At 35.8% G+C, this 20,261-nt stretch overlaps 1 protein-coding gene across 1 annotated transcript; it reads right to left on the bottom strand.

Moving 5' to 3' along the window:
- Positions 1 to 11,996: 11,996 nt before the first annotated feature.
- LOC113234512 (cleavage and polyadenylation specificity factor subunit 5) lies at positions 11,997 to 15,846 on the bottom strand. Its single transcript, XM_026469853.1, has 4 exons — positions 15,481 to 15,846; positions 14,748 to 14,859; positions 13,839 to 13,929; positions 11,997 to 12,949 (listed from the first exon to the last, which is right to left on the bottom strand). The coding sequence occupies exons 1-4, from the start codon at positions 15,708 to 15,710 to the stop codon at positions 12,702 to 12,704; spliced, it is 681 nt and encodes a 226-aa protein (XP_026325638.1). The 5' UTR covers positions 15,711 to 15,846; the 3' UTR covers positions 11,997 to 12,701.
- Positions 15,847 to 20,261: the final 4,415 nt, after the last annotated feature.

The raw sequence follows: 20,261 nt of genomic DNA, 5'->3' as shown, positions 1-20,261 counted from the left end.
TCACAAAAAATAATTGAATATCAATTCAATAAAAATTTAATCAAGAAACAGTAGCTTTATTTTTGTCAGTCAACGTGTTTTGTTTTCAATAATCAAAAGCCATTCTCTGACTAGTAACAATCGGGGGTGCACAAAGGGATCCTCCCGCACGACGTAACATTCCTTACTTTTACAAGATTTCGACCTCTTCCCACGTTTAAATCTACTAACATCCATCCTTTCTACTTGACCACATAATCTTTCACTAAACGACGCTCTTATTCCTTTTTCGTAGTGGCGCAGATGCAGTGCCACAGTGGCGCACTGCAGCTGTTCTTGGTACTTGGTGTAACGGGCTGGTGTCCGCAACTCGCCGTCAACGCCTATTTTGCGTGTGGTGGGTGCATGGTCCTACTCGTGCCACCCGAGCTCCTCCAGGAATCTCAGCAGCCTCCTCGGTTTGCTGAAGACTTCGGGGAGCGACCTTGGCACTCCAAGGTACTTTACCCTGTAGTTGGCCACGCCGGAGCACTGTAGTAGAATGTGCGCAGCCGTTTCCTCCCCCTCCATGCACGCTCTGCATAGTGGCCTGTCTGTGATACCTAAATTGAAAAGGTGTTTATTGTATGGACCATGACCCGCTAGGGCGGCAGTTAAAGAAGCTCTTGCCTTTTGAGTTTAATAAATATTGGAGATAGACTGGTATTGAGCGTTGGGAGTGCTTCCCTCACCTGTCTACAGACCGTAAGGGTCGCCCATGCATTATTATGTGACGATTTTGTACCTTTGTGTATAGTTGTTCTGAACCATTGGTAGGGGAGGGACACTATGGGGGTCCTACAGCGTCCGTCTCCGACCCTTTTCTGGCTAGTTCATCTGCTGCATCATTGCCACGTGAGCCCCTGTGTCCTTTAATCCACTGTAGGGTTACGTGGTTTTGTATACATACCTCCATGAGTGCTTGATGGCGTTCATAAATGAGCCCTGAGTTTATGTCATAGCTGTTCAGTGCTCATAGTACTGACATACTGTCGGAGAGTATTCGATTGGGGTGGTTCTAACTCTTCTCGCTATGATTGCTTCTGCCGCCAACTTGATGCCCATGCATTCAGCCTGGAATACTGTGTTGTGGTCACCAAGTGGTGTTGATATCCTGATATTGAGGTCTTCTGAGAATACCCCAGTACCTGTTCCTGAATTTGTTTTAGATCCATCAGTGAAGACGCTGACCTCTCTGGGGTTCAGTCTTTCGTTGGGTTCTTCAAACAATTGTATCTTGTACTGCAGCGGTTCTATAAACGCCTAATTTGAAGACGCACTAACAGAGCACATACTACTCAAAGCTCTTATACTAACAGCATTTACCCTAATTTCATGCTTCTTCTGTCACACCCAATACTCGCTACCGTACATCAGGGTTGGACACCCAACACTTTCTTGACACGTTTTGGCTACCCATAAAGGTATACAGAGCTCCATTTACCTGATATCGACTATTACTTTCCGTTCAATATCATCACACTAACCATCTCTTATTAATATAGCCGCGGCCATAGTGCTGGTGATCTTCTTGCATATCTCACGAACTAATGAGTAGCTGCCATCGAGAGCAAGGGAGAAGCAATGGCCGTGAGCTTAGACATCGCTAAGGCTTTGGATCGGGTCTGGCACAAGGCACTTCTATCGAAGCTACCATCTTACGGGCTTCCAAAAGGGCTGTGCACTTGGATCGCTAGCTTCCCGTCTGACCGGAGCACTGTGATTCCCCCATAGGCCATAAATCAAAAAAATCATTGGCTTATCCCGGTTAGATCAACTCACTAAGTTAGTAACTAGTTAACAAGCTTCCAAAAACTATAAATATCAATGTAATTAGGTCACGTTATCATTCACTTTTGTGCATCGGAAGTGAGCGCATCGCGAGACTAATTATCACCACGTGTGAGTCATCGAAACTTAATCACTTTGTTTTTGAGTGTCACTATTCCAAATCAAGTGTTTACGTGTTGTGAAAGCATGGAGATCCAAGAGCATGGTATGTACTTTTATTATCAATTTTTTTTTTAATTTTTTTTATGCATATTTTTTTTATATAATTTTTTTATTGAAGGCAGTTTTTTGGTGAAAATTTTTGGCATAACTTAATTTCCTTTAGACCTACAACTTTTGGCTGCGCTGAGCTGCACCTGACGTATATGGTTTTTGAATAAGGAGTATGTCCTTATTAAGAGCTATAAGTTTCATTTGCATCTTGCTGCCTCTTCTTGGCTTAAAGGGGTGTCAAAGTATGCATGTCCATAGTATTGAATTATTAATTTTTTTTTAAGTTCAGCTTTCATATTGTTTTAGGTACATTTTTCAAATGTTCTGTATCGAGGATGACAATTTTTGATATTTGGCACTCTAAAGTGGGTAATCCAAATGAAAAAATGCAACACGTCCTGAGCACTTTGACCGAAACATCATCCCTTTCTGACGACATCGAAAATATTGATTTAGAGACTTTAAGCCTTAAAATTAAGAATATTTGTAAACGAATTTCCCACTACTGGGCAAAGTCGAATCGTACTAGATCTAAATTCTTAGAAAAATATTCAGATTGGCTGCATGTCGTTGAAAATATTGATGTACAGCGAACTGAGTTACGTGTATCTCAGAGCTTTGACGAAGTTAAACCATCAACTTCTTCATCGCATGGCCGTCCGAGAATTAACTTTGACGACACCAGTAAACGTACAAAAAGGAGAAGATTGGCTAGTTTGTCTAACCAAGACCCTTCTCTTGTACAGTCATTGCTCAATGCGTCCGATAGCTTGTCTTGTCCTGAAATCGATTCTAGCGAAGTTTTATCGCTCATTGTTGAAGCTCAGTTAACTCGACATCAATATATATTAGTAAAGAAATTTATAGACAATAAGTTTTCAAAAACCATTTTCCCATCTTACCAAAGTGTCGTGGAATCTAAAAAACACTGTTATCCTTCAGATATTACTGTTACAGAATCATCCGCCGAAGTCGAACTTCAAAGTTTATTAGATCATACTGCCAATCGGATTCTCAAGTCTCAAAAAGATGTTTTGGATAGTGTACCTAATGAGTCTCTAGATAAGATATCTTTGATAGGGAAATGGGGTTTCGATGGCAGTACAGGGCATTCAGAATATAAACAGTGTTTTTCTGACTCCACTCTTGAAGACAGTAGCCTGTTTGTTACTTCGTATGTGCCACTTCAGCTTGTTTTGACAACAGATAACAAAGAAAATTCAGTAGTTTTGTGGAAAAATCCTCGTCCTTCATCAACTCGATACTGTCGTCCTATACGCCTCCGATATTTGAAGGAATCGACTGCAGTGTCAGTTGAGGAAGAAGCTCATTTTAAAGATAAAATAAGGAACTTGCAGCCTACTGTTTTCAAGGAAGAAGATCGCGAATATCGCATTACTCATTGTTTGCAACTTACTATGGTAGATGGTAAAGTGTGTAATGCACTTAGTGGTGTTTCTTCATCAAAATGTTTTATTTGTAACGCCTTGCCCAGTGAAATGAACAAAATTGACGAATGTTTAAATAAGGAAGTCGATGAGAGTAAATATGAATTTGGTTTATCACCTCTTCACGCGTTAATACGTTTTTTTGAATATTTTGTTCATGTCGCGTACAAGTTAGATGTTAGGAAATGGCAAGCTAGGTCCGCTAATGACAAAATGCTTGTTGCTGCAAAAAAATCATATGTTCAGACTCAATTTAGAGAAAGATTAGGGCTTATAGTGGATAAGCCTAAAAGTGGCGGAAGCGGAACATCAAACGATGGTAATACAGCCAGGCGGTTTTTCTCGAATTCAGAAATTTCCGCTGAAATTACTGGGATCAAGAAGGATCTCCTAGATCGTTGCTGGATCATCCTTCAATGTTTAAATTCGGGATATAATATTAATAAGACGAACTTCGAAGAGTTCGCTTTAGAGACGGCTCGGCAGTTAGTTGCCGAGTATCCGTGGTATAACATGCCTGCTTCCGTTCACAAAGTTCTAATTCATGGTGCTAATGTTATAGATTACGGTTTGTTGTCAATCGGAGAGTTGTCTGAAGAAGCAGCTGAAGCGACTAACAAATACATCAAGTCTTTTAGAAAAAATCATACGCGTAAAATGAGTCGCATTGTGACCAACACAGATTTAGTAAATAGGCTGCTTCTTCATTCAGATCCCTTCATAACAGGTCTACGAAAGTTACCTGTTAAAAAAAAAGGTGTACTGTCAAAAGCTGTATTAGACTTGTTATGTATTTAAAGTTAATATTGTTGAGATTTAATGTATTTTGGTATAATTTGTGTTTTGTTTGTATTTTGTAAAATGAACTTTTTTATGTATTTTTATTGTTTTAATTTATTCATTTGTGGTTATTGTTAATACAAATAATCATTATTTACACAGTTTTACCATTAAAAGTCGCAGTATAAAATGTTTTAGATACATCGTCTAAAAACAAAATTACTGCGAGACATTTTTACACCTAAATATTGTCAAATATTTTTTAAAATGTATAATTTTATTAATTTACGTTTACCTAATCATATTTTAACGTAATAAAATAAAAAAATAATAATAATTTCGGAGTTACGTATTTATGACCGCCTTAGTATGGAGCGTGAATCACCGTGCGGAGCTTAAAAGTCGGTGTGGACGGTTTGTGCTCGGACACCATGCTCATTAACCCCGACGTTCCGCAAGGATCTGTGCTATCGCCAACCTTGTTCATCCTGCATATCAATGATATGTTATTAACTAGTAACATTCATTGCTATACGGATGACAGTACCAGTGATGTCTATTATACAGGTCGCACAAATATATACCAGCAAGTGGAACAAAATAGATTGCAACTTGTGTCCAAAATCGAGACTTCTTTGGAGCAGGTCTCAGAATGGGGTCGATAGAATCTTGTCAAATTTAACCCCGCAAAGACACGCGTTCACCGCTAAAAAATACCCGTTTGTAATAGCGCCTAAGTTCTAGAACATTTTTACCCTTTTGTCCTTACCATCTCTAAGTCCAATTCCGGGGTCCTTTAGAGAGCAAAGCCAAACTGGCTTCCAAAAATCTCGGAGTGCTCAATAGAGCGAAGCAGTATTTATCACTAGGTCACCGACTGTTGTTGTATAAAACACAAGTACGGCCCCTTATGGAGTATTACTGGCATCTCTTAGCAGGAGCTCCGAAATACCAGATTGACCCACTTGACTCCATCCAACGTAGGGCTGTTGGAATTGTCGATGGTCACAAACGCGCAGACGGTATGGATCCCCTTAGCCTATGGAGAGACGTTGGCTCTCTGAGCGTGTTTTACTGTCTTTACAATGGGGAGTGCACTGAGGAACTTTCCGAACTGGTGCCACCGTCTCGTTTCCATCATCACACCTCCCGCCAAAGGAGTAGAGTCCATCCCCACATCTTAGATGCCTGGCATCTCGTTCGTTCCTTCCTCGAACCTGCAAGATGTGGAATGACTTCCTCCTGAAGTATTTTCTTTGCGCTATGACATGGGGTTCTTCAAAAAGCGTGTTGACAGGGTTCTCAAAGGCTAGCAACGCATAGGCAGCTCATCTGATGTTGCAAATGTCCTTGGGCGACAATGACCATCTCCCATCAAGAGAGTCGTCTGCTTGTTTGCCTCCTTTACATAAAAAAAATATATATACTACCCAGCCAGCTACACAAATTCTTTTGTACCCTCTCGCTACCAACCTTGTCCCCATTTTTCCACTTTTAACCCTTTCAATTACCATCACCTTCACCTTATTCACATTCGCCTTCATTCCTTTTCTTTCAGATTGAAAACACTAATTAAGCTTCAGTCTTCACAATAAATATTTTGAAATATTCTCATCGCCCAATCTTCAGTTCCAGAATCTATATTATTTTCCGGTCTGTCCATATCATCGACAAAATTTAAAGCATTTACATTTTTCAAACAAGTTGTACGTGTTAAGCGTACCTACTTAGACTAAATCGTTTCAAACCACGTTGAAAGGCAAACATGTGTTGTAATTCGCATTTATGGTCTAACCACACATAACACATTTTTGCGAAATTCACCTACGAGACGAACCACATTTTGTGAAAACAATTTTTTTATTTAACTACGTTTATTTAATATGAGAATATAATAAAAATATAAATACGTCTCTCACTACGATTTTTTTAAATATACTACTGGAAAGAATATTAAACTTAAAACATTTATGCAGAACACGGCCCACTTAAGATAAAACATATTGTAGGAATACGTTAGGTACTCCTATCACAGTTAATAATTCTAGTATCTAGAACAGGTACAATACTTCATTTACTGTTTATATTGTATTTAAAACTTAACGGCCTTTTCTTAAAGGGCCTCTGAAATAAAAGCTGATGTCAGGTAATAATTTGGTATTCAATACATGCTAGTATTTTCAAAATCTACTTTAAACACAATTTTAATATCAACGTTGTGTTAAATAAGATTAAAATCGAATTTAAAATTTAAGTTATGTTTATACATGTTTGTATAAGCCTAACTAATACCATACTCCCTTGTCATCAAACTGGCAACATTAAACAACATCTTTACTACATTTAACTAGTTTTGTTATAATTATGAATACAAAGTGCGAACACAGAAAAAATGTTTTTTTCGTCGACCTCGTGGGACTTGAACCCACGTCCACGCTACACCGTAGCATTACTCTTTACCAACTGAGCTACGAGTCCAAATACCGTGCTGTCGAAATTTTCCTGTTTTTTGTAGTGGTTTTCGGCATCCGTCGCCACTAGTGACTTCTAGTGAGAGATTTTTTTAAAAACCTCACCGCAGCCGATACTTTTACAGGTACCACAACTGACGCAGTGTCGCTTTTCGATCAAATGAATTTGAGATTTTTTGTGAAATAACTTCACTAGTTTGGTTATGATTATGAGTACAAACTACGGTGCAGCATGGACGTGGGTTTAACTCCCACACCGGGTCGATGAAAAATCTTTCTGTTCAAGTCCCACACCGGGTTGACGAAAAATTTTTCTGTTCCAAGTCCCACACTGGGTCGACGAAAAATTTTTCCGTGTGTTCGATCTTGTATTTATAATCTTTAGTACAATTCAGTTAGCTTCAATATTGTTTAAACAATTAATAAACTTTCAAACAATTAGATATGGCCGACTTCATGTACAACTCGAAATATCTGCAAATTTGATAAAATTGACTATGCAACGTGCCTGTCTGTCTATCCAATTGGACAGGTTTAGATTATTTGACGCTGACATTACAATACAGAACACTTATAAAAAACAAACCTTAATAATATTAATATACCTAACCATTCTAATGTAAGTAATATATTGACCTTATAAAGGCTACTTCATTGCACTTACTCACCCAGTATGATCTTATAAGCACTTGTCCATTGGACATACTTATACTACAAAAGTTTAGGTAATTAAATAAATATAAACAAACAGTAATGAAGTACTTTATGAGGTTTAACCTTACTTATTGTAAAATAACTTTTTGAAAATGGTTCTAAATAAATATATGATAATGTTTTCAAGTAATACACAACATTTCGAAATATCTATATAAAATAGTACTAAATATGTAATATAAATAAAGATGTTTAATAACACGTTTCACAACTTTCCTACGATAAACAACCTAAAATTTAAGACTTTAAAAAGACGACAACTAATACCATGCGACCAAATGAAACAGTACAGCAGTAATACGGCATATGAAACTCACTACTAAATATTGTATTTGACCGGTTATCCAAGTGACAGCTGAAGTTTAGTTAATTACCTAAACCTTTATACTATATCCCCAGTTAACCTTTTAGACTTGTCCATTGGACATACTAACCCCAATTAACCTTATAAAGACTTGTCCATTGGACATACTTACCCCGACTGATCTTATAAAGGTAATAAAACTTATAACTAAATACAATCTTCTTTCTTGAGGTACAATAAATGAAACTCGTAGTCGTTTTCTTCATTATTTAGTCAAATTCATTTAAAACTAAAGAACATTGGTACAATGTTGTTATAAAATTTAACTTAAGAATTGTCTTATCATTTAACTGGTTATACTTTTTGTTATATACTACAGCGCGTTTTAACGGGTGTTGATGAAATATAAAATACATCCCTTTAAACACGAACGGACATGACTTAGAACATTGACGGAAACGGTCTTTGTCTAATGGTTATTTTCACTTCTCATGCTCTTAAAATTCGTATTTATGCTGGGTGTAGACTGCATAAAATACGATTTTATGTTCTAGTGCATAAAATAGGATTTTATGTTCTAGTGCATAAAATAAAAACCATCACATTAAATATGTCTAATTGTTGTAATTTTACATTCAATTTTAATTAAATAATCGTTTACTTGTAATATTGCTGTTTAATTTCCTCGCAATCGAAGTGAAAAGCCGAGTGTATAACTCGTTCATAGAATCCATTTTACCCTCGACTTAAGTATCCACATATACTCATCTCGGGCAAAATGACGCGTTTTATGCACTTGTTGTACAATCTACTGTGTCAATGTAAATTATTTAGTGCTTAATAAGTGTTTTTATATTATAATTTGCACTTTGACGTTGGATATGTAAAACGTCTAACGATCATTCGGAAAATATTACAGAAGAGCGATTTAAATTTTTTGTTATATGGAAAACTAGAAGTTTCAGCTTGTCTATACAGCAAATCAAATTAATAGTCCATTAGTTTAGATACTTAACTAAATGTAAACAATCTTGATACATCTTTTTATTGAAACATATATGTAGTTTACAAATGAATAGGTATAAAAAGAGGCATACAATTTCATATGAACTAAGTATTTGTATTTTGTATCTGAAGGTAAGTAAAAATCATTTTATAAATCTATATTTCATTAAATAAACATGTCATGATTGTTTACATTTTGTTAAGTAACTAAACTAATGGGTTTTATCTTAAACAAATTACTTTAAATCGCATCTCTCCTGTAATCTTTTCCACATGTTATACGTTTTACCTTTCCATAGTCGATTTAGTAAATAAATTATTTGTGCCAAAAAATATATACTAACCTCGCAGGCCTATATTACTAACATCATAAAAAATAACTTTTGTTCCATGCTTTCATATAATTCATCAGATTTCACTTTTATAGAAAAGTAAACAAATTACTCTAAACGGTGGTAACTGCAAATGCAAAAAACAAATGCAAAACGCAGGAGTGTGGGGTGGCGAAGTTACTACTTTACTATAGATCTAAAAAGTGTTAGAAAGTATAATTAAGTATAAATTTTGTAAAAAGTCATGTAACAAAGTCGTTATTATGACGTCAGTAACACATTACGTCTATTCTAGTTGGAATAAGCGAATTGTTCAATGCAGTATAACCAGTTTCAAATCACTGAAAAAACTTTTTGGACCCTTTAATAGTAGCGCTTGATATTTAAGGTCAATATTATTTTGTTTATGACATATAGGCCTACCTTAAGTCGGCTCCTGAGGTAGCTAAGCGATGTGGAAGGGGTGGCAGTTTACGTAGCAGGTATGTCGCGCTGCATACGGGATAATTTCAACAAGATTTTTTTGACTATATTCCATAATAAGTAGATTGAAAAAAGTGCCGAATGGCTTGTCTATTCATTTCAATTATCAATGAAATATTTTTTTCACGTAACTACAATTGACTTCTATAACAAGATTCCGGTTGATATACAAAATTTGCCTTTCACGAGGTTTAAAACTATAGTGAAACAAAAACTTTATACTAAATGTTATTATACAACTTCTGCGTACTTGGATGACAAAAATCCGTGGTAGTAAGCCGTTTAGCTCATGGAGGTAGTCTCGATCTCTGATGTTTCAAATAAAAAAAAAATATTGTAAATGTTATTTACAAAGAGCAACCCCTAGAGTTTCTTGCTCATTCTTCTCAGGGGAATCTGCCTTACGAATGAGCGGTAGAGTTTAACTATTGTGACGATTTCAAGTGTAATAATGCTTACCTATGAAATAAAGATTATTTTGAATTTGAATTTGAATTTGACTAATTTGGTAGGGACATCTCCAGCACCATGCAGCTACCTCAGAAACCGCCTCAGTTAAGCGGTAGGCCTGTACCCATAACAGCAGTGCCAGTCAGAGCCTGAAGTCGCAAAGATCGAGATGCACTGCCACTGCCCCCGTCATCATCAGATAAATTGACAAATACTGCTATACTGTTAGTAAATGAAAGAACTATTATGAAATCTTGCAACACTAAAGGGTCCACACCAGTGGCGAGGGGGCCTCAATGTCCTATGTAAATTTTGAGACTCGTGATATATCACTAAATTACTATTACTACAGCCCAATTCGATGTAGAATAAACGTCAACAAAACATGATTTTTAGGATTTTCAAATCAGACTGTTTTTACGGTTGCCACAATTTTATTATTTTTCATTTACCAGTAATATTATTGGGATAGGGATAGAATAAGATATAATTGATCTATTGTAAATGTGCACTTTTTTAAATAAGCGATTTTTTTTATGTTTGATATATATATTAGTTGTTCCGTCTATATTAGTCGATCTACGGATAAATTATAATTGAACTGCATTCAAGCTAACACTATATTTTGTTTAAGCTTACTAAATTAATGTTTGGTATTTAAAGATAATATTTGTTCCTCTTTTTTTTAGTCTTTTCTTTTACGAATGATGTCATTTATAACCAGTATATCTTTTGATATCGAGCTCCTAATAAATCTTGGTTGTTTGGTTGCGCTCTCCATTCAGTAGGTTAGTATATAAAAAAGCAGCACGAGCCGAGCGAGCGTGACGCGGCAGCAGTCCTTTAGAGTTATTAGCCCATGACAATAGAGAATTCCCTGTGTCAGAGCAACGCAATTAATTCCAGGGATACTAGGGAGCACCCAGACCGGAATCAAATTAGAAAAGACCATTTCCCCAATTTGTTGGGCCACAAAGATCGTCACAAGAAAAATCTGTTTCTCTAGTGAAAAAGGTACAAGTTAAAAAAGCCAACTTTAGAAGGAGGCGCGATAAACAGTTAAAGATTATTAAGATATTAAGTGTTTAAGCGTTTTTCGAGTTTTCTTGTAAAGTTTGCTTTTTTACTTGCACCCCTTTTTCACTAGTGCCACAGAAATATTACCGTGGTAAAACCCGCAACTAGTGATAATAATTTAGTCTCCAAATTAATCACAGTGTTTGAACCGAATATTTTTGCATTGCAATATTTGCTGTGTACAGTCTACACTATTTTTGAATATATACCCGTCGCCACTGGTCTATACAGAGCAATTTAAAAATAAACCCGCGAAACCAGTCACCGTTAATATCCTGCCATTAAAACAAATAAGATTTGTTCTCTGCTTGTAATTTCTCAAGTTTTTTTAAGGGCGCATTCCCATTATGTTGTAACGTTTTATTTATCGTTAGACGACTGTCGAGTCTAGCCTGTTCCCATGTCACGGCTATCGGACGTGCCTGTGTCGTGGACGTTTATTTTATCGTTTAGCGACTGTCGTGTCTAACTGTTCCCTCTACATCGTGACGACGATTTATCGGTTCACGACAGCCAGGCAGTTCGTATGAAGCTGCGATTATCTGTCGTCGCATTTTTATCGTGACGTTTTATTTATCGTCGGACGACTGTCTTTCTAGCCCTTTCCATTGTCACGACAGTCTGTCGTCGTAACGTCAAAAAGTCACGACAGTTAATCGTGTTGTTTTATGTGTGAACAGCTTCATTTAAATATACAAGCCACGGCACTTTAAACTGCACGACATAATGGGAAAGCACCCTAAGGGTCGTATTCTAGAACTCTACTCAATGCTCAAGTCAGGATTGCACTGGAAACACAAGCACTGGAAATATGACCCTAATGGCAGGGACTTGAGTATGATTTCGAGTGCTTTAAACCGTACTCAAACCCTGACTTGAGCATTGAGTAGAGTTCTAGAATACGACCCTAAGTCTGCAATATATGTTGACCGAGCCTGAGCCAACGCGAGCGTAGGCAAACTGATACACGGCTAGCGCTAGAGCAATACAGACGGTCAATGTCAAGGAGACGAGTTTTGTGGACCTGCCTACACGTTGGGCGCTGTCAGTTTTCATTGTGCATTGAAACCATATGGACGACGTAGAATTGAAACTTACATTAACATTTTGAAACTTTGGAAATGAATCTATTTTTCGGATTTAAATTGCGAATATTTATCAATCAGGATAGAAAATTCAGTCATAAAATGACTTTTTTATTTGTGTTCGTTAATTTTACTTACATTGCGAGATTGCTTCTTTTTCCTCGAATAAAGATTTTGAGCAGAAATAGGTTTGGGCAAAGATGCTATTAACAACTACTTCATTAACTTAACGTACCAAATTCAAAACTTCACCGAGTGATCCCCTCCCAAAAACCTCCACGGTATGAATATTACTGTATGGAGCAAGTAGCTGCGGTCAACTTAGTGAGAGCAAAATGTAATATGCAAACTTTCCCTATCCAAAGATGTAAACGTAAATATTATACTGTTAAAACCCATCCACTGCCCACACTTGGTCCGTGTTTGGGCACGAACTGTTACTATTCTATTTTGTATCAACTTTTAATGGCAGAAATATGTGAGAGGTTTTCAGGGTTGATAAGAAGACCCTGTATACACGAAATGTGTATTTACATATACACGAAATTAAATCTACAAAGACTCTGTGATAGCGAAGAGATGATAGGCCCATACCCCTGGGCGTTATCGTATAGTTCAAATAAGGGTGCCGCTACCAATTTGTAGTTCTTAGGCACCGCGAATAGGGCTCGATCTTGAAGTTGTACGAGGAACAACCGCTTGTGTTCCTTCGGTTTTGTTATGTGGGGGGGAATGTAGGGGTATTGTGGGGGCTCGAAGTTCGGACGCCACCAATTACCTGAAAACAAATGTAACTTCACAAAGTGGAGTCTTAAATGCAGTAGGTTCTATATACGGGTGATCTTCAGGTTAATTTCCTGTATTTAATTTCGGCGACAATTTTTATTATTTAAATATTCGAATGCAGTATCCTGAAATATTATTTCTTCTTCTTTTAAATGTTATGGCCGTTTCGAAGTAATCGCTAATTTCGTCAATGTCAAGTTGAGGAACACACAACGACAAAATTCACTGAGAGGAGAATCTACAAGGACAGAGAACCTACACAGACTATTACAGAAACAAATTGTATGTTTTATAATAAATTTGCACAGCACATGCACAAAAGGACGTGGACTAATGTTAGGATATAACATTTCACAACAATATACTTGAATATTTAAATAACAAAAATTGCCACCAAAATTGGATAGAGAAAAACAAACCTGAAAATTACCCATACGCTTCCAGCCCTTTCATTAGTATCAACTTCTTTATCAGTGATGCAACAGGCTTCTGCTTCAGCAACTGCGGAAGTTCCACATCTGTTTCCGCAACTTTTATTACGGAAGTTTACAACATTTGCGATGCATCAGGCGCTAGTACGGATTACTTGGCAGTGGAGTGCGCGGTTTTTAGTAGTTATATGTTGTGTAATAATTGCACTTAAACTATGAAACCAAAATCAAGGCCTGTTGGGAACTATTTTATTGAGGTCTTCATATTTACACTTCTGCTGCCGCATCCGCTTCCGTTTCCATTACGACATCTGTTTCCATTATGATACTTCCGTTCCATCGCTAGTTTATAAAGGACTAGGCTATAGGCTGAGTAAATAAGTGGAGCAAATTGATTATGTGAACAGGCCTTTGTATAAAGACTGTACCATGAATTTAAACTTAACTCACCAATTGTGTCCTCAATGAGCCATTCTTGTTTAACGCCATCCTGCCTACCCAGGGTCTCTGTTAGAAGCCTCTTTAAACCTTCAATTTCATCCTGTAATATCATATCGTCACGTTTATTAAAAAATATCTAATATTAAATCTGGGAATGTAACACTTCTTATGGAGTAGAGAATATTTTTCATTTAAAAAAAAATAATAATTTGAAAGTAAAAAAAATTACTGAATGAAATTTTTAAATTGATATTCTCGTTTAAAAATGGATTACAAATAAACATAAATAATCATGTTCACAATAAGATTGATTGTTTTTTTTTTAACTTTCAAATTGTGTTTTCTCTCTTCCACCGATCATTGAGTTACGACAGTATTTGTTTTTAAGTGCTACATAATGGTCACATTCCATGAAATGTAGCATATCTTCTAGTTTGGTACAAAATCAACATGAGCTCTATGGTGTGATGGGCTGCTGTCTGCAACTCAATGTCCAGGCACCTATTTTGAGTTTGGTGGGTGCAGGATCCAACACAGGGCGCGCTCCCATTATGTCGTGACAATAGAAAGTGCTAGAACGACAATCGTCTGACGATAAATAAAACGTCAGATAATCGTAGCTTCAAACGATTCTGTCGTGCGAACGACAAGGCGGCTGCCGTGGACCAATAAATTGTCGTCACGATCTACTGGGAACAGCTAGACATGACTGTCGTTCAACGATAAAATAAACTTCCATGACACAGTGACGACAGATAATCGTGATATGGTAACAGTCCAGACGCGACAGTCGTCCAACGATAAATAAAACTTTACGATGTAATGAGAACGCGCCCTCACAGAGGACATCTAGTATGCCAATCATCTACTCATCTGCATTTCAATAATGACATAAACACTAGTAAAAGTAAACATTACCTCTCCAGGGTTAAGTTCTCCACCAGGTAACTTGAAGAATGCAGTCCCCAGCTGCAACAGCAGCACGTGTGGCAGACCGTGTTCATGAACTAGAAGAACACCTTCTACTGACCTGTAAAACCAGTCTTTGTAAGATATTGTTATATTTGTTGTCCCATAAAGCACATATATTGAACTTCTACTTATTTATATTAACGGCCTAAATCCAAAACTTCACAGATGGATCCAAATCCCAAAAACCACCCTCACCCCCATTTCTACATAAGGTATTTTAAAATCTTACCCTTTGTAATAACAATGCATTAAAAGAATTTGTGACACAGCATGACTGTGTGTACGGTATCTTTAGCCTTTGTGCAATGTGTGAATAGTGCTGTATGGAGCAAAGAACCATAGTCAACTCAGTGAGAGCAAAATGTAATATGCAAATGTATGTAGTATGTGCTGTAGTTTGTACATTTACCTATATTGTATAATATAGATAAATATTGTACAAAATTTACCTATATTGTATAATATAGGTAAATATTACACAAAACTTAACTACATTGAATAATATAGCTAAATATTATACAAACTACAGCACGCACCAGCGCGAGAGAAACCAAAAAAGCTGAATGATGAAAAAAAAAGATGCTATAAGTCTCTATGCGTTAATACGCCGATTTTTTTATGTAACATGATTCTAGCCTTACATAGCTTTCGGGAAACACAGACGCAAAGTTAACTGTACCTTCTCATTCCAATTTTGGCGAACTCTTCCCTCATGCGTTGAAACCTTGCTGGCACCGACGCATCCTTCTCAAACAGCGGTTCCTTCGTCCCAAATGTATAATTAGTCAACGGATACAAATTAATCGTCCTGTTTAACGTTAAACTTGGTGCATTTTGACTATTCTGGTGTTGAAGACCCGGTCGTACTGGCCATGGCTTGTTTCCAGGTTGTCCTTGTACCGCTGCCATAATACACTTTTATTACACAATTTAAAAGTAAATTATATCTTTTAGGTAAATTTTATAGTAATAGATTGCGTTTTTCGAGCGAAATTATTCGTGAAATTAAACGAGAAACGTGAAAATCACACACGCCAAACAACCGGCAGCCATTAATTAATTTGTTTTTTGTTACTGTTGTTTCCATTGGAAAAGGCAAAGGCACTAATGCGCCATACAGCCAAGACTCAGAGTAATCTCTTTCTTGTATTCCATTACAAGAATTTAATGTCTTCGATAGTGCTTCTTACGAAATAATATAAAATTGGATAATATTCTTGATTTTTCAGGAGATCTGGTAAAGAAAGCGGGATGTTTTCAGGGGTTTTGTATAGTTCAAGAAGGTTATCGATCGATGAGGACTATTCTAGCGATAGAAAAATGTGGGCAATTGAAAAATATGTGATGCAAGGATTGGTTGGAGTAGTTACAGTAAGCGCACAATGGGGAGGAGATCATGTGCATTCTATGCAGGTGTTCATTGAAACGTCCATGACCAAGACGTAATCTACAAATAGTTGTATAGAACTTTCTATGAGAATAACATATTAAGAAGATATTATCTTCTTTTCACAAACCACGGCTGTTTAATTTCAGAGTTTATACCATGATACCAAGTGCCTTTTTTAAGTAACTTGTCTTTCATCAAGCACAGTCAAAATCCGATATTTTTATGTTTCTTTGTTGGACAATATCGGAGGTGGTGTTTGTGATATACTTCACTAAAGTATCAGGTTCTTCATTTCCAAGCACACCAATATGAGAAGGAGTCCAAATTAACAATATTTCTTTTCCTTTTTCGGACAAACTGTATATTTCTTCACTTTTATTGTAAATTAGATAGTTGATTTTAGCAGAATACGAAGGATTGTTGAAGGATTGTCCTGTAGAAGGATTGTCATGCTAGCAGTTATAATGATCCATTGATTATAGTCAGACTTTTCAATATATTGTAAAGCAGTTAATATGGCCGCAGCCTCTACGGTATAAATGCTCGTACTTTTCGGTAATTTAAAGCTATGATACATCTTTATTTGAATATCATAAAATGCCTTTGATACCGACATACTATTTTTAGCTCCGTCTGTATATAATTGTCTATATTTTGCTCTTAAATTCAATTCATTAATATAATAACTTCGTATTTACTGGCGATATTCTTATTTATAACTACTTTTATTTCATAAAATTTACTACAATATACATTATTTTCCTCTTTCATTGTCAAAATTTTACAAATATCATTTAGAACAATTTAGTGAACAATTTTTGTATCAGCTTATGTTTAAGAAACTCAAAACGCAAGAATAAGGGAGGCAAATTACATTCTACTTGCATATAATTAAAGGGAGATGTTTTCATGGCACCTAGGATAATTCTCATATTTTGGTTTTGTATTTTTTCAAGTTTATCAACTAATGTTTTATCTGACGCAAACTAAAATGACACATTATTCAAAATGACTTCTGACCATTGACTTACAATCTGACTAATGATTTGTAGAGAATAAGTAATATTTTGGGATCAGCGCCACACTGTGTACCAACAAGGGAGTTTAAAATATTGGTAGCTCTAAGTGCTCTTTCTATTAGCATCGACATATCCCTTCCACGTAAAATTTTGTTGAAAAATCACTCCTAAGAATTTTGTAGAAGCAACTACAGGTAATTTTTGACTATCATAATATAAGTCGAAATCTGATAAATCAACGTTTCGTTTCTTGAAAACTATAACTTTGCTCTTATTCTGACTAACCTCTAAGTTCAGGTAATTGAAATAATTACGCAACTTTATAAAAATATTGTTTAATTTAGATTTCAATTCAGAAAGAGAGGTCCCTTTGTATAAATAGCTAGGTCGTCGGCGAATTGGAGATTGTAAGCTGTCGGGTCAGATCCTAAAATTTCGTTTAATCTGTTAATATATAGGTAATATGTACATTAAAGGACTTAAGATACCGCCTTGACATACACCTTTATGAGATGAACGAGGGCCGTGGGACTTAAGATACCGCCTTGATATACACCGTTATGAGATGAACGAGGGCCGTGTAGCTTATTATTTATTTTAACGAAGATTTGGCGTTCATTTAAAAACTTGTAAAGCCAACTGTCCATTTTATATGGAATGCCTATAGGACAGGGTTGTTGCTAACACAGAAAGATGAATGTTATTGAATGCACCCACTATGTCGAAAAATATAGAAAATAGAAATTTATTATCATTTAGGGCTTTTTCATTGTCTACACAAAGACATCCAACACTCTCACAAGTCAAACATCCTCGCCTGAACCCAAATTGATTATTCGGTAAAAGATAATTACTCTCAATATAAAATTCCAAACGTTGTTTTAACAATTGTTCAAATATTTTGCCTACACAAGAAGTTAAAGCTATTGGACGATAAGAATCAGGGCTATCTTTGTTTTTATCAGGTTTTAATACGGGAATCAAGCAGTCAATTTTCCATTCGACTGGAATGATATTATTTAACCAGAGATCATTCAGAATTGCTATAAGTTTATTGAAATTACGACAATTTTTTTTTTTTTTTTAAAGGTGTGATTAAATAAGAATTGTAATCATTAAGACATGAATAAGAATGTGACGATATTAAGCGTGGCTCTACATAATCAGGAGTATATTTCTTAAGGAAATCATTTACCCAAGCATAATCATCATGGTGACCAGACTGAGAAGCAAAACATTTGTTAAATTTTCGCATCGTTTGCCACATCCTAGACATAGGTGATAATCTATTTAAGTCAGAACAGCAGTTTCCAACTTTCATTTCTTTCCTTTTTAATTACCTACCAGTTTCATTACAGCCTGTAATTTCTTAATATTTAAATAACATATGCTTCGTTACTATTTTGCACAGCCCTTGCGCAGCTTTCATTCCACTAGGGAACAGAAAGATATTGACAAAGTTTTAAATGAGACCTACCAACGTCATTATCATTTTGATTTTGTACATTAATGTTGTTTACATTGTGAATTTTCTTTTGATTTATCCTGTTAGAAACTGAATTTCTTATAGCTGATAAAATTAAATTACAAAAGTCCTTATATGAATTTAGTGGATTGTCAAATGTTACTGAGCATTGATTTAACATTTCCTTTACAAGCTTACAATAATGTTCCCAATTTACTAAACGTAAGTTTGTATGAGAAGATAAGTCAAGTGGATATGAAAAGTGTGGAACATAACTGTATAGTTGTTAATATGGGTAAATGATAACTACCTAGAGGGTCGTCATTGACACGTCATAGGCAATTCAATGCTATACTGGAGCTAACCATTGTTAAGTCTAGACCATTAGGTATCCAAATATCAGTACCTACTGTAGTTGCTTACGCACTATTCAATAAAATTAAATCACAGTCATCCAAAGACTATAATATAGCTCTTCTACGAGGGTCCTTGGAATTGCAGCCCCAAAAGAAGTGATGTGCATTAAAATCACCAGCTATATAAACTGGTTTCGGTAAATTATTGACTAGATGAGTAAATTTCTTAATATGGAATCTTGGATTGCTATAACAAGGACAGTAAACTGATATTATTATAATTTTTACCTTTACTGCTAAACTTTGCAATGAATTATCAAAAACTGTATCTACTTTCTCGTAATGTATGTAGTTTATTACTAATGATTATGGCTACTTCATTATGATTACACATTATTTGGCACTATCATTACGATCTATACAGTAACCTTTTATTTTCAATTTAAGCTCAGGTTTCAACCACGTTTCAGAAATAACTGCGATATCTATAGATTTAGCATACATGAATTTAGAAAGAATATGACGATTGCAAATCAAAGTTTGAGCATTCCATTGTAGTAATTTAATTTATTGCGTCATTTTGAAGAACTTTTATTTTTATTACAAAGAGTTTCAGATAAAACCTCAATTATGTGTTCAGAAGAAATTAAAGCATTTTGTGCTCTATTTAAAGTTATTATAAGTTTAATAATAGTTTCCAAAAGAATTTCCATTGACATTGTATCTGTATTTAAAATTGATAACAAATTGTGTGGTTCACGTTTTTTAGTAGGTGTCATAGCAATAGATTTTAGTTCTGGGAAACTTTTCTTGTCAAACAAATTTGCAAATGTTGGTGGATTATGTCCAACGACATTTCTGTTTTCTAATATCTTTTGTTGTTTTACTGGGCATTGCGCAGAAAAACTTATATGGTTCCCATTACAATGGGCACAAACTGCTTTCTCTTTCGGAATTCTACAGTCTTTGAAATTGTGATTATTGTTGTAAGTGGAGCATTTTTCAGCGTTCTTACAATATTTAGAAATATGGCCAAATGGCCATACCTTAAACATCGGTAACACTGTCTTACTGGCGGCACATACGGGGTAACGTTGTGTCGCCATGCATCGAGGTCAACGAAATCGGGAAGCTGAGTTGCAGCAAAAGTGATATATAACTCTTTATTGCACAAAGAAAAGATACATGAAACACAAGTTATAAAGGACATATACAAAGGTGAGCTTATCT

This window comes from Hyposmocoma kahamanoa, unplaced genomic scaffold, assembly GCF_003589595.1.
Source record: "Hyposmocoma kahamanoa isolate Upper Pololo Valley unplaced genomic scaffold, ASM358959v1 84, whole genome shotgun sequence".
Lineage (NCBI taxonomy): Eukaryota > Metazoa > Arthropoda > Insecta > Lepidoptera > Cosmopterigidae > Hyposmocoma > Hyposmocoma kahamanoa.
Note: the sequence above shows the minus strand (reverse complement) of the source record. Positions and strands in the feature narration are given on the sequence as shown.